A 15428-nucleotide genomic window follows, 5' to 3' on the forward strand; every position below is an offset into this window, starting at 1 on the left:
GGGGTTACCGGTCGGCGCGGTCGGGCTCGCGCCTCTGCGCAGCCGCAGGAGGGCGGTACCACGGCGGCTGCGACATGGGGGGGCGCGGAGCAGACGCCGGAAGTAGCGGTGGTACGGGTCCCACCGAGGGGTACTCACCGCCGGCAGCATCCACCAGAGCCGCGGCGAGAGCTAAGGCCCGAGGGGGTGGGCGTGGCGGCCGCCGAAACACAACACCCTCAGTTCCCTCTTCTGGTGGCGCGGCGCCGCGTCGCTCGCCTCCACCGGCTGCCATGAGCGAGCGTCTCCGCCCCAGGTAAGACCGCAGGGGACCCGCTTTCTTTCCAGCCTCTCTCCCGATGCTGTGTCTTGGGGGATGGATCCGAGCGGGCGCGCGAAGTGGGGGGTCCGAGCAAGCGTGGGCCCTGCGGGTCTCCCTCTGGGTGGGCTGCAGTCCGGGGAGGAGGGGAGAGGGATGTGCGGGTGAACAGGTACCTGGTCCCTGAAGGTGCTAAAGGAGTGAGGCCCCAGGTCTCCTCCCGATCCCATCTTATTTCTTCCTGTCTTTCCCTATTTGGAATGAAGTCTTGTAGGTCCTGGAGGAGAGAGCCTTAAAGCTTCCCTGTCCTAAATTTAGGCGGGTGGGGGGATGGGAGGAACGTCTGATCTTCGAGAGGGAGCCCTTAGGGCGTCTGTGAGGGGACGGGGCAGGGAACTGCCGTCTCCCCAAGGTCAGAAAGAAGGATTGGGTTTAACCCTGCAGCAGGGAAGGATTAGGTTAGACCGAAGAACTGGTGCCCTGGACGGTTTTGAACACAGAAAGGCGGATAACCAAAGTGGCTTGTGGATTCTCTCGGCTGTACCATTAAGAACTGTCAGGATTCTAAACTGTTTGGATGCGGAGCCGTTTTTTTTTGACTCAGAAGGCGGGAGGTGGGATTATTTCATAACGCACCACTACTTCTCCGAGCCTGAACCTGAGTCTTAGCCTAGGGGGTGTTTTGATTGCCTGACACGTACTGAGGAGAGTCTGGGCCCAGCTGTGATTTCTTTTCCTTTTTTTTTTTTTCTGGAGGTGGGGAGGAGAGAGTTGGCGTTGGATCTCAGAATGAAAAGGATCAGCTTTAATTAAATCAGAAAAATCCCTCATCGTGAAGTTTGAAATGAAAACTATAGATCACCAAGTCCAATCTTTAATTTTTTCTGACGAGGAAACATATTTAGAGAGCTCAGTAAATTTACCTGGGTTTGTCCAGGTTCACTGCTCTTTCTTGTATTCCGTAATCGTCTCAGCGAGGCTTGAGTGAATGAGATAAGACTGCCTTGGTAGAGGACCCTGGATCTTTTCTTATTGTTCTCTGATTCCATTGGCTTTCATTGTAATTGACAGTCTTTCCAAGGACCCTGGTCTGGAGCATAGTAAATTCATGGGATTAAGATTCTGGTAGTGAAAATCTGGGGTTCTCCAAACTTCTGCATATTGATTCGGGTCATGTGGTGAGCGGGAGCATAAAGCCTCTACTTGTAGGTAAAATAAGAGTGGACTAAATAGGAAATTAGGAGCCCAGTTTACCAACATGCTACTGGGATTAGTCACAAGAGCCTTAGGTACAGTAAGCATGATCTAACTGCCATTTTTTTCCCCTTGCCAAACCCAGTATGTATGTCTGATAGTCCCTTGGGATGTCTCACATGTGTGAAGAAGTCCAAATATTTCTCAGAAAAATATTCCTTTTAGCTGGTACTGTACACAAATAATCTGAATGTGTTTATACTAATAGCAGATTCTTTTTAAAGTTCACACAATCTTTACACAGTGACTTCTTTACTATAAAAGAAGTCATTTGACTTGGCAGGGGTTTCTCCGCACCCGTGTATTGTGGAGTATGTTGGGCCAGCTCTGCCAGTTCTGGCTGTCTTAGCATCTCCAAGTCAGTTCAGGTCTCTGGATCTGTTAACTCAATTTTAAGATGAAGGGTTGGAGTTCCCGTCGTGGCACAGTGATTAACGAATCCGACTAGGAACCCTGAGGTTTCGGGTTCGGTCCCTGGCCTTGCTCAGTGGGTTAAGGATCTGGCGTTACCGTGAGCTGTGGTGTAGGTTGCAGACGCGGCTCGGATCCCGAGTGGCTGTGGCTGTGGTGTAGGCTGGTGGCTACAGCTCCTATTAGACCCCTAGCCTGGGAACCTCCATATGCCGCAGGAAGCGGCCCTAGAAAAGGCAAAAAGACCAAAAAAAAAAAAAAAGAAAGAAAAAAGATGAAGGGTTGGTCTAAAACGTGATCTTTCAAAGAGGGGTGGGTGCGTGGGATGAGGCCCTTACTTTAATCAAAACAGATCTTTGGAGTTCCCCTTGTGGCTCAGCAAACTAAGAAACTGATCTTGTCTCAGCAAGGATGTGGGTTTGATCCCTTGCCTCACTCGGTGGGTTAAGGATCCAGCGTTGCCACAAGCAAACTGCAGCTGGATCTGGTGTTTTGCCCGTGGCTGTGGCATAGGCTGGGAGCTGCCGCTTGGATTCGACCGGACTCCTAGCCTGGGAACTTCCTATGCCTGTGGGTTCGGCCTTAAAGGCAAACAAAACAGATCTTTTATCTCTTACATAAATCAAGGTGTTTTTTTTTTTTTCTTTTTTGGTAGGATGAAAGGATTCTGTTATTTTTTTAAAAAAGTTTGAAAACCACTAGTCTGCATACTCTAGGATTTCTTCTATGCTTAGTCTCTAGGACATACTCGGAAGATTGGAGAGAAATGAAATGATGAAAAGTGATGCAGTCAGCCTCCTTAGAAGTAACAGATATGAAATGATAATCTGTGTTTAACTGGATGGCCAGGGAGAATATAATCAATTATAGGGTAGCTGCTTAAATTATAACCTGGTCTGTGGCATTAATGTTAAGAGCTGTAATCTGACTGATTGTATGGATAGGGTTGAGCATGAAGCTGCAATTTTACCAATTTGTTGATAGAAGAATGTTTTAAGGATGAAGTCTGCAAAGAGCCTAGAAAAAGGAGAAAGAAGAACAGGTTAGGGCTTATTCTTAATGCGGTACCTCCTCCAAAGGGGAGGACTTCCAAGAGGCCAAAGAGATCGTTCTGGTACCTTGAGAAATCAACTGATTATTAGGCAGGGATATTTAATGTGACAGTCCCAGAGTTTAATCGAAGTCTTGAAAACCAGGCCATCGTCTTGACAGTTATAGTCTTGTCACTAGAAAGGTATATTTCATCCCTCATTATAAATGTGGAAATTGGACAGCTGAGGACAGGCTTATATATTTAGTTAGACGCAGCAGCCCAAAGCACAGTCATCTGTTGGCACAGCGATAAAAGAGGAGTTTGGGGACACACATACTGTCATTTGATGAGTTTCTCTTTCAGTGTCAACTGGCTTTACATCAGACATTGTTCTGGAACTGCAGCACATTCCAATGAAAGTTCTCTGGTCATATTAAAATGAAAGTAATTTCTTGGTTCAAATCTATGTCATTAGCACATACATTTAATGATTATTAAAACCTGATATTCATCTAGTTTTTTAACCTCCAGGAACTTCAAGATAAGATCTAATCTCCTGGGAGGAAAGTAGGGAGCAGAAGTGGTGATCTTATTTTACAGCTGGTGCAGCCCTCTGCCGGTGGGTTACTGCTCTGCAGGTCCTCCGCACACCCATTAGACCATTCCAAGTCTAAGCTGGCTCCATACTCATTAATTAGTAAAGTTAGGTGTATTGAGTGTTGTGGAGTACACAGGATTGAGCTTGGGGTTGTTAACTTAAGTTTTCTCCAATGTCCAGACCTCAACTCAAAGCTTTAGCTACTCACATAGAAATAAAACTGTATAGAAGATACTAGATGTTCAAATTCAGTACTTTCCAACACGCTCTTTCCCCCTTCAGTTATAGATATTTGAACCTTGAAGAGTTTTCATTATAATAGATTATGCTGCTTTGTATAAATTTGGCCTCTAGCCAGCACTGTCCAATAGAATTTTCTGCAGTGACAGGAACAGTCTATATCTGTGCTGTCCAGTATAGTTGCCACTAGCTCCGTGTGGCCACTGAGCATTGAAAAGGTGGCCAGAGTGTTTAAAGAACTGGATTTTACATTTCATTGAATTTTCTTTGACTTCACTTTAAGTGAACAATATATGAGCAGCTACCCCATCGGACAGCGCAGTTCCATGCCATCTCACCGACCTCCTTTCAGTTATTTCTCTTTTCTAACTGGGATTTAGAAGGCCTGACAACACTCGATTCTTGCATGGAAAACAAACTTTGTCTTTATTGTACATCTTAGAACACTTGATTGAGAAAGATGTGCTATTTTTCTTTAAACCTGAACATTTTAAGTAGCTGGTGTTAAAATCTCAAAGTAACAACAGGGAGAAATAATTTATATCATAATACTGGGGTGTAGCCCAAATAATCAAGTTAATGGGTCCAAGAGCAGCCTTTCCAGTGATTGTCTAGAGAAGCCATTTAATACATTAGAGGGCATAGGGCTTGTGTGTCAACCTGATAATTGGGGAAGAATTAGGGATGAAAGAAAATTAAAGATTAGAAGCTACCATGGACCTCTAATGCTATTTTATTCCTATGTAGCACCATTTTTATACAGATACAGGCAAAGGCAGTCACTCCCACCTTAGATGTTGTCATATCGACGGGAGTAAAATTAGGTAACTTAGAATTGTAATTTCAGGAAATGTGGGAAAAGATAACCTTAATTAGATTGTAAGCTTAGTCATCAGTGTCTCCCTCCTCTTATTTATTCCCAGTAGGTATTTAAAATTGTCAGGCTCCTTTTTAGAAATTAGTTGGACTCATATAAGCTCAGTCTTACTGCTGCTATTTTATATTTTTGCTCTTTGTGCCCAGTGATGGCATACTGCCAGTTTTTTTACCTACTGGGTTATCACATGATGATTTATCTTTTTTTCAGGCAAGAGTGCAAATTTATTTGTTGTCAGGGTTTACAGTTTGAAGGGTCCAAGGGACCAGCTGTTGTATTTTTTTGTCCTCCCTGTGATTTAATTTCAGGAAAAGGAGAAGGAATGGCAGTGAGGAAGACCACCACCTCCCCCCGCAGACCAAAAGGAGTAGTAGAAACGCTGTCTTTCACGATTCCTGGGACACAGAGGTAGGAAGTGTGGCCAAGAGTCTCTGCTGTTTTCATTGTTTGAACTAAATAACTCAGTTACTTCTGTGTAATTAAAATTTTTCTTTGAATAAAGGAAAGTGATCTTATTTGACTGCAGTGTTTTCAACCTTTTTTTTTTTTTTTTGGAGTCATGGCCTTTTTGAGAAAGCCACACACCCTCTCCCCAGCTAAATGGCTGTCTGCACATATTCATACAAAATGTGTATGTTACAAGTTTTATGGACCTTTGAAAGCCCATCTTTGAACCCCTATTTGGCATTTCAGAAGCCGGCTGATTTTCTACTAGTTTATGAACCATTAATTGCCCTAAAGCCAAGTGTGTTTTGGAGTTCTCCGGTGGCCCAGCTAGTTAAGGATCCAGCATTGTCACTGCTGTGGCTATGGTCACTGTTGTGACAGAGCTTCAATCCCTGGTCCCAGAATTCTGTGTGCTTGTGGGTGTGACCAAAAAAATAAAATGATTCTTCAAGATGTTGATTTTTTTTAAAAGACAAGTGTATTTTGCTGCTTTTATGTCTCTTAAAGGTATGCTTTCCATGATTTTAAGAGAAACTGTCTAAACATTCAGAATATATAATGTATATATATGTACATATTCAATATACATGTACATTATATATTCTGAATGCTTTTGTGTTTTTGTTCGCATTATGTGTTCTGTGCGGGAGGCGGAGTGGAGAGGGCATGGGGGAAGAGCCCCTGAACGCTGGTTTCCTGGGTGTTGCAGGTTGCCTCCTGTGCACTGAACGCTGGTCTGCAATAGGAAGGGCAGCTGACATTGAAGGATGAGGCTGTTAGATTATGTGCCTGAGACCTGACCCTTAGCGCTGTTGCCCTAAGAGAGAAACTCCACAATGGCAAGGATTCCTGAGCCCTGTCCTCATCACTTAAAGCAGAATTCCATAGGTGATAGGTCATAATTCTTGCACAACCAAAACACTGTGTATTTTATTTAGTTTTCAGTAATAGGATTTGACCTATATCAAGTCTTTACCAGAAATCCAAAGTTAACTCCCTGGAGGGGAAGAAAAGTCAGTAATTGTCAGTAGGTGATATTCCTCGGGAGCAGCCAAGGACCAGTGCAGACTAGATCCTTCTCCATGGAGAGTTAGATTTCTATAGCTTTCATCCCCATTTGAAAAGCTTCCTATCGCCTTTTTTCCCCCTCCATGTTACTTTTTTCTTAAGATTAACAGAGAGGTAATTGAACTTTTTTAATGTGATTATTGGGGACTCTTACAGATGGAAGAAAACCAAAGATGAGAGGCCACCATGAATATCTAATGATAAAACTAACAGAATTGAGCTTCTATTATTCTTTTGAATTCTAAGACTATTCATTAAAAGTCTGTGATTACTTTCATGGTATCAACAGGAATATTTCTTTACTTATGTATGTATATTAATTCCATTATATGATGTTTGCATAAGTTCCAGTAGATTTTTTATTTATTTATTTATTTTTATTTTATTTATTTATTTATTTATTTATTTGTCTTTTTGCCATTTCTTGGGCTGCTCCCGCGGCACATGGAGATTCCCAGGCTAGGGGTCTAATCAGAGCTGTAGCCACCAGCCTACGCCAGAGCCACAGCAACGCAGGATCAGAGCCACGTCTGCAACCTACACCACAGCTCACGGCAACGCCGGATCCTTAACCCACTGAGCAAGGCCAGGGGTCACACCCGCAACCTCATGGTTCCTAGTTGGATTCGTTAACCACTGCACCACGATGGGAACTCCTTTTATTTATTTTTTATTTTTTATTTTTTTCCAGTAGATTTTTTTTTTTCCTTTCTTTCTTGGCTGCATGTGGAAGTTCCCAGGCCGGAGACTGAATCTGACCTGCAGCTGTGACCTATGCCAGAGCTGCAGCAGTGATGGATCCCTAACCCACTGTGCCTGGCCTGGGGTTGAATGTGCTGCCACAGAGACAATGCCAGATCCTTAACCCACTACGCCACAGCAGGAACTCCCAGTACATCTTTTTTTGGATTGATTTTTTTCCCTCAAATCCACAGTTTTGGGCTCTGAGGAGTACAGATTGTCATTTTTTTAAAAAGTAAACATTAGTTTTGGTTTTGTTTCAGTTGCCGTTTGTAGAGATTGGCCTTCACTTCCTCTCTAACACCAGTGCTTTGGTATCACAGAAGAAAACAGTGTATCGTTATTCAACCTGTTGATTCTCGGGTCTTGTTTGTAATTGTCCAGAGAAATGCAGTGGTTAAACCACTCTGTGGTCCTGAGTTGGCAGGATGGACTAGATTGCCTTTCTAATAACTAAGGGTCAGCCTGGGTACAGATAGGAGTCATGAGGCCGAGTGAAGCCAGGGAGAGCAAGAGCAGCAGAGGGCAGGGGAAAGCTTTTAAAATGGAAAGTTAAGCCCTGAATAATTGAATCGTGACCACTGGAATAGATCATTAAGTTTACAGCATAAAAATATCAAGTTTAGGGACATTTGTCTGCTTTCTGACATTTGTGTATAAAGGGGACAATAACAAAACAAGTCATTACTGATGAATTATTAATTTTGATAATTTACATGGTAACATATATTATTAATGAAAATGGTATCTTTTAATTCTGAGGTAGGGCCAAGGTAAGTTTCTTTCAGACAAACTCAGGTAAGAGAAACTGTTTCCTATGTCTTTCCTGAAATACTTACATAATTTTACAATTTTTTCTTATAACATGAAGAGCTTTCATTTGCAATGAGTTTTTCATTGCAGGGGAGATTTAAAATTGTTATTTGTAGTTAATTTCCAAAAAGTACCTTTTCTCCCAACTGATTACACATACTGGCAAGTACCAGGAAATAAGCGGGGTTTGAATTCTTCAGAACTGTGCCACAGGTAAATCACGCTTATCTCTAAAATGGAGATATTAGGTGTCTCTCTCTTCCCAGCTGCTAGGAAGCTAAAGAACATCAAGTGACTTGCAGATTATGTAAAGAGAAACTTTGAATCTGCTTGTACGTTTTCTCCCTGTCAGTTTTGGTAGGTGCTCTGATCTCTACTTTTCAGACAGAGCAACTGGAGCACAGGAAAATAAAGTCAACTTGCCCAAAGATACACAGCTAGGAAGAGGCAGGTTCGTGAGCCCCAGAGCTGGACTGTGGAGCTGCTCCCTCCTAAGCACGGTCTGTGCTGACCCCCAGAAGGCAGAACAAGGTTCTGAGGGGCTTTGCTGACTGTATCTGGGGCAGCCAGGTCTTGGACTTCTCTTGAATCGTAGGAACTGAGAAGAATAATTTTCCTCCATTTTTTAGCTGGAAAATATTTTCCAAGTAAATGCTTTGACATGGTGTTAGCTAGAAAGCAATTTTAGATTTCTAGCTACCAGAAGTGAGGAAATTGGGGTCTAGTGGTTTTTTTCAAAACCAACTGGTGTGTGCACTGATGATCTTGAATTTTAACTCTAAATGACTTAGGTTTCATGACTTGTGAGCCTTGGGATACTATTTTTTAAATTGAGATATAATTTACAGGTATAGGAGTAAGAAAATTTTTTGAAAGCCATCCTTGATGATTCCTGGTAGCTAACATCTAAGACAAGTTTTTCTCTCTAGTGACCACGAAGTAAAGTGATTTGTCACTTTGCATCTTCCTATTGGGACCTTTACAAAGGTAGCACTATTCCCTGACCTCAGACAGTTACGGGGTAAAAACTAGCTAGATTTAACCTATTTAAATTCATTTTCTTAGGGACTGGCCTTTTTGGTTTGAGTTGTATCTTTACTTATAGGAGTAATTCTCTTTACTTTGAGTGTCCTTATCTGCATGTTACACTAGACATTTTCAGTAAATCTGGCTTTAGGTATGTAAACATATTATGTCCTGCTACATAAAATGAAAGCAGTACCTTTTCATAATACAGAGACCCCCATTTTTTTATACCTTTAACTTATCAAAATCATTTTGATGTGTTTTAGATCACATCGAAGTAACAGCAAGTAGAGAATGAGAAAATGTGGAAATAAAACAGAAGTGGCTTAATTGGAAGAGCCTCTGCCTTTTTCTCATCTCTACTAGAAGGGAAACTTTTTATGTCATAATCCTAAAATCCCAAGATATTTTTGGAGTGTAGAGGCATGGTAAAATAATAGAACCAGGGGAATCCATGTATCATTAAAATTAGGATTTTTTTTTTTTTTTTTTTAACGGCTGCACCCGCGGCTTATGGAGGTTCCTAGGCTAGGGGTCCAATCAGAGCTGTAGCTGCTGGCCTGCACCAGAGCTCATGGCAATGCCAGACCCTTAACCCACTGAGTGAGGCCAGGGATTGAACCTGCATCCTCATGGTTCCCAGTCAGGTTCATAACCGCTGAGCCACAGTGGGAACCCCTAAAATTAGGATTCTGTAAATCCATTTGTTTTAACTGATAAGAAGTAGCTGAATATTAGGTGATTTTCTTTAACAGTGAATTTAGATGACATATTTGGCATAATTTTTGGAGAAGCTATTTTTAAGTCTGTTTTTTCTCATTGTCATCATTAATCTGTCCTAGGGTAGTAGGAACAGGCTTAGAGACAGAACTGTTTTGGCCAATTCTGAGGTAAGGCTGTTAAGGTTGTGTGTAAAACCTGTAGCAAATTAACTCTGAAATTAACTTCCCAAAAGATCCATTCAAAATGGAGGAACAGTCCTTTCAACAGTTTCGTCTAATTTTGGTGTATGTCTTAAGAAACTTTGCTCACAGTTCAAGTCCTTGAAATATTTGTAATATGTTACACTAACTCAGCATGAAAAGCTACCCCAAGCGGTTTCATGTGAAACTGAATGTTGTCTGTTAAGTAATGAGGATACATACCTGTTTTTAGGAAGGAACTTCAAACAGATGATGCGATTCGACTTTATCTTGTAAGGATTTGACACAGAAAGATGATCACCTGTATTTTCTTCCCTGGCCTATTTAGAAAGTGGTTTTAACCAGCCCACTGAATCCATTTGGGATTATGGTCTCACTGGTAGTGGCAGACCTGGAGCTCTCTTCAGTCATTGGGCCCTTTGGGAACACAGAATTTTACAGTAGAGACTCTGATAGACTTGGCCAGGAGCATCTCTTGCACTTAATCCAGATTCTCCAGTGGCCTTAGGATGAACTTCATTCCAGGAATGGAGTCTACAATCCCATGAGTGAGGTGTCTTTTTTCTTCTTGAGGCCCATGTAAATTAAGAGCGCCACTGAATGGGGAGATGGATGTGATGGGAAGCTGGGGCAGAGAGAAGGGAAAACATGCTGGGATCTGCTTTTCTAATCCAGAGACAGCGCACAGCTGTGGGTAGTAAGAAGCCCATCCGTTCTGGCCTGTTCTGGCCTCGTTAGGAAGCAGACTCAGGAACTTAGCAGTTCTGCCTGGGGGGCTTGCTAAGGTTCTGAGTAGAAAGAGCCTTTAGAGTTCCTTCGTTTCTACCCACATTCTCCTTTCTGCCAAGGACCGCGTCTCTGCCTTCCTCTGCCGGCCCTTCTCTCAAGGCTCCTGCAGGCTCTTTCCAGGGCTTCTCCCTGCTCTTCACCTCTTCAGACCCCTCACATCCGCTGCCGCTTTCCTGAGCCTGTGAAGGTGCTCTTTTGGTCCTAACTCACCGGCTCTCCGTCTCCGCTGACCGAGGGCTTTCTCCTCCTCGACCGCTCACCTGCGGCTGGTGCTGGCCCATCCACCCTCCCTCCTTTCCTCTCTGGACCCTGGCTTCCTCCTTGGCGCCACTGGCACTTTCCTCAAGGCCCCCAGTGTTCCATTCAGCAAACAGGGACCGAGCACCGAGTGTTGTCCTGGGTGCTGGGAGTCAACCTGGACTGAAAGTCTCCTCCTTTCCTCCCGGGGTCCTCCCTTCACTTAACCTTCCTGCGTAAAGTGTTCGTGACCTTCCCAGCTGCCTCTGCTCACCTTCCCCGCCCCACATCCCTAGATCCCTGGCGCCCAAGTGTACGTCTGAGTGGCCTCGGAGGCCCAGAGCCTGTTTGTGCAGCCTCGGGGCCCTCGGTGATCTAGCGTCACCTCTCCCGTGCTGTCTGTCCCCCTAACTTCCTGAGGAGCGCCAGCCCCACCACAGTTCACTCTTGCTCCCCAAACACTCTTTTCTTCCGATTTTGCTCTTACGCTTCTCCCAGTTTGTCACACTCGGCTTCTTCCTCCTCATCCTTCTAAGCCGGTTCAGACACCCTTCATTTTCCTTATGGAGCCTCTCCCAGTTCTCTCCATCACCACCTACTGCTGGATTCCTGCCACCGTGGGAGCTGTGAATTGCCATTATCAGTGGCTGTATTGCCACCACGTTCTCGATTGAGTACATATGTAAGTCCGTAGGCTTCAGGAGCTCTGGTGCAGTGCCTCCTGGTACACAGCAGGGATGCAGACATTTGTTTGGACAGTAGAACATTCTGTGCCTCTTTGAGCCATGTTTTCTCGAGTGTGGCCCTGGCATGTACACTTTAAAAGAAAACCCCAACAGGCGATTCCCAAACAGACTGTATCGTGATGGTTCTCTTTTGAGCCTTCCTTGGGCGTCTGCAGTTACAAGGATGTCCTGGTGGATCTTATTGCTAAGGAACCTAGACACCTCCCCTTCCACGCAGATCTTCACCACAGGATTCTTGGGAGTCGCTTGGTCAGAATCTAACTTAATTGTGCTTGTGGACGTGGATTTGCAAGGGGTTCTTAGTTCACAGGTCATGACCTGTAATGCCCAGGCATCATGAAGATACGCTGGTCAACGTTAGCACTAAGCCAGGACGGAACATGAGCGCAGAGAAGGTGAACTTTGTACCTGTAAGCCCGGCCAACTGTCTGAAGAGCAGACTCTCAGGAATCGGGGGCGCAGGGCTAGGGTTCACAGGGGTGACTCTTTCTCAGTCCCAAAGCCTTTGGACTCTTGTCTCTGGGTAAAAGAATTGGCTGTCTTTAAAAGTACAAGTGTAACATGGCAAACATTTCTGTACTAAATTGGCAGCTGTAGTTTTTGGAACCGTGCACTGTCGGTTGTGATCCCCCACTGCCCCCCAAGCAGTCTGACACTGGAAAGCTCCACTAAATCAGGGAAATGCAATTTTTTTCCTGACTCAAGTTTTCTGGTTTTTTTTTTCTTCCCCTTTCTTTTCCTTTTCCAGCACTCCTATGGCACATGAAAGTTCCCAGGCCAGGAATGGCATCCAGGCCACATCTGCAACCTAAACCACAGCTGTGGCAACACCAGATCCTTAATCCACTGTGCCAGGCAGGGGATCCAACTGGCAATGCCACAGAGATGAGCCAGATCATTAACCCACTGTGCCACAGTGGGAACTCCTCAATTTTCTGGTTTTATAAATCCATAGGCTTCAGTAGTCCTAGTGCTATTTCTTTGTATGTCTATTTCTCTGTATATCTTTTTTTTTTTTTTTTTGGCTGCACCTGTGGCACATGGAAATTCCTGGGCCAGGGATCCAACGCACGCCACAGCAGCCACCTGAGCTGCTGTGACAATACCAGATTCTTAACCCGCACACCACAAGAGAACTCCTCTATTTCTGCGTATACCTTAAGACTATGACAGAGACATAAAATTTGACTTTATGCCTTTAGGGTTGAAATGAAATAATGATCTTTGCTTTACCCCATGAAGTTAGACCACTCTGATGGCTGACATGTTAAGACCCATTACAGTAACTTTCAAACTTTTTTGACCCAGGCCCATAGAAGTCTTAGATTTTGTGACCCTGTGCATATACCAGATGTGCTTGTGTATCCTTGAAAAAAACCTTCACAGAACAATCACCCTTACCACGCTGCGCTGTTTTCTTTTATTATCTGGTTGCTACCCCCCACCGCACCCCGGTAGTTTCACCCTCAGTTTGAAAAACCCTGGTCCATCTACATATGGTGAGCCATCCCCTGAAGCCCCCAGTAGTGCCAAGACTGGTCTCCATTGGCAGGAAATAGGAACCAGTGCATCTTTGAAAGAGATGTATTGTTCTTACCTTTGTTGATAGTATGTATGTAATGTTTTATATGTATTAAAATAACATATCAAGTGCGTTCACCCCGAGTCCCAGGTTCTGTATAGTTTCCGTCTCATGCCTAAAAACATCATCAGCCTGCTGCCTGCTAGTGATTCAGTGAAGCAGTTTAGAGGTTCTTAAGCAGTTTTAGGAGGCAAAACCACCCTCCTGAAATCTTACTGACAGCGTCAATGTGCTTCAGTCTCAGTCTTCAAGTTAGAAGTAACTGAAGTCTTAAAGTTGGAAGTAACTCTTTTGTGGGAGCATTTTTTAGTTCTCTTACTCATGACTATATTTTGTCCTCAAAAGAAATATTTTTTGTAGATGCTATAGAAAAAATATATTTTTTAAGTAGCAGGTCTAAATTCAAAATATTTTGGCATGTATATCCTTCCAGAATATTTTTGGTGTATGTATGTGTACACATTAAAGACGACACTTTAAAAACCAGCAGATGTACTGTACATTGTAACATAAAAAAATATGTTAAAGATCTTTCTGCCTTGGTATGTGTACATCTCTGTCATCAGTTACCAGCTGAGTAAAACTCACTGTTATGAATTAAATATTATACTTGATGTACATATGTTATAATTGAACCAGCTTCCCTATTTTTAGACATTTAGGTTGTTTCCCATTTTTAGCTCTATAAACAAGGCCATCCTAAACATTTTTATACCTGTCTTTAAAATCTTAATTATAAGACACTTAAAATGGACTAGAAATTGCAGGTGTATCTCTCCCCCCTCCCATTTTTAATAGTTACTGTACAGAAATCTTCTCTAACCTGTTTATTTTAAAGGATTTTTATCTTTTTCCAGAAGAGTGTACCTTTGCTATTATAATGTGAAATAAATATGAGATGGAAACTTGACTTAACTAGAAACTGATTCTAGCTCTTGCCTTAAATTTTCATAGTACCTGTAACGAGAAACAGTAAAGAAAACAGACTAAGTGGAAACAAAGTGCTGTGCACGGTGGGTTTCTCACCTGGCCTAGCGACCTGTTCCTCACCTTGTCCCGGCCTCGCCAGCTGCACCAGGGCAGGCCTGGCTGACTCTGGGCTAGGTTAGGGAAGGCCTTTATGTAAAACAGGCTTTGTTTTTCAATTGGCTTTGACTTCAGTCTTTAAGTAAAAGTAACTGTTGTGAACTCTGCCATTTGACCCTGTTTAGTCCATCATGCTTTTTTTTTTTTTGTCTTTTTAGGGCTGCACCAGGGGCATATGGAGGTTCCCAGGCTAGGGGTCCAGTCGGAGCTGTAACCGCTGGCCTATGCCAGAGCCACAGCAATGCTGGATCCCAGTCGCGTCTGCAGTCTATACCATAGCTCGTGACAACACCAGATCCTCAACCCACTGAGTGAGGCCAGAGATCGAACCCGTGTCCTCATGGCTGCTACTCGGGTTCATTTACTGCTGAGCCACAACGGGAACTCCCCATCATGCTTTCCTGAATTTTTCAGTAGTAAGACTATGGGTTGTCTTCCTGCTACCTCTGGGCAGTAGACTATGTAACCTGTTAAGGATAAGTACCTCCAAATGACCTACGGATCCTGTTAATTCTTGGTTAAATCTTACGATTGGAAGCTTTTCTTGACCATTGCTGTCTCTGCCACCTCATATAAGACTACACACACACGTGTGTGTGTGTGTGTGTGTGTGGTTAGACGTAACTTGTGATCACCTTAAAATATCTATCTGGAAACGATTTTATTTATATATTTTTATAATGAAAATGCATAAGACGGAGTTCCCGTCGTGGTGCAGTGGTTAACGAATCCGACTAGGAACCATGAGGTTGCAGGTTCGGTCCCTGCCCTTGCTCAGTGGGTTAAGGATCCGGTGTTGCCGTGAGCTGTGGTTTAGGTTGCAGACGCGGCTGGGATCCCGCGTTGCTGTGGCTCTGGCGTAGGCCGGTGGCTATAGCTCCGATTGGACCCCTAGCCTGGGAACCTCCATATGCCGAGGGAGCGGCCCAAGAAATAGCAAAAAGACGACAAAAAAAAAAAAAAGAAAATGCATAAGAACCACATTACAAAAAAGTTGTAGTAAAGGGTTGAAAAAAATCACCAACTATAATTCCTCCATTCTAACTTAACTACTATGATCTGTTTCTTTCCAGTCTTTTTTCTTTTTCTGTCTCTTCTAGGGCCGCACCCACTGCACATGGAGGTTCCCAGGCTAGGGGTCGAATCGGAGCTGTAGCCGCCGGTCTACGCCACAGCCACAGCCACGCGGGATTTTTTTCTTAGGTATTGATTTTAAGTGGTTGTTGTAAGCAGACATTTCAAAACCACTGTTTCTGTCT

General features: G+C 43.6%; 1 protein-coding gene across 2 annotated transcripts in view; it reads left to right on the top strand.

The window, feature by feature from the left end:
- The window catches only part of FAM104A (family with sequence similarity 104 member A), a 19087-nt gene continuing 3659 nt past the window's right edge, over positions 1-15428 (top strand). Inside the window, exons 1-4 of one of the 2 annotated variants that reach the window (XM_047758375.1) lie at positions 1-295; positions 5020-5119; positions 13036-13039; positions 14038-14096. In XM_047758375.1, the coding sequence (XP_047614331.1) occupies positions 75-295; positions 5020-5119; positions 13036-13039; positions 14038-14096 (384 nt within the window). In that variant the 5' untranslated portion in view covers positions 1-74. The remainder of the gene's footprint in view (positions 296-5019; positions 5120-13035; positions 13040-14037; positions 14097-15428) is intronic. The other variant, XM_047758374.1, reaches the window with a different exon arrangement.

Source organism: Phacochoerus africanus, chromosome 14, assembly GCF_016906955.1.
Source record: "Phacochoerus africanus isolate WHEZ1 chromosome 14, ROS_Pafr_v1, whole genome shotgun sequence".
In the NCBI taxonomy this organism is placed as follows: domain Eukaryota; kingdom Metazoa; phylum Chordata; class Mammalia; order Artiodactyla; family Suidae; genus Phacochoerus; species Phacochoerus africanus.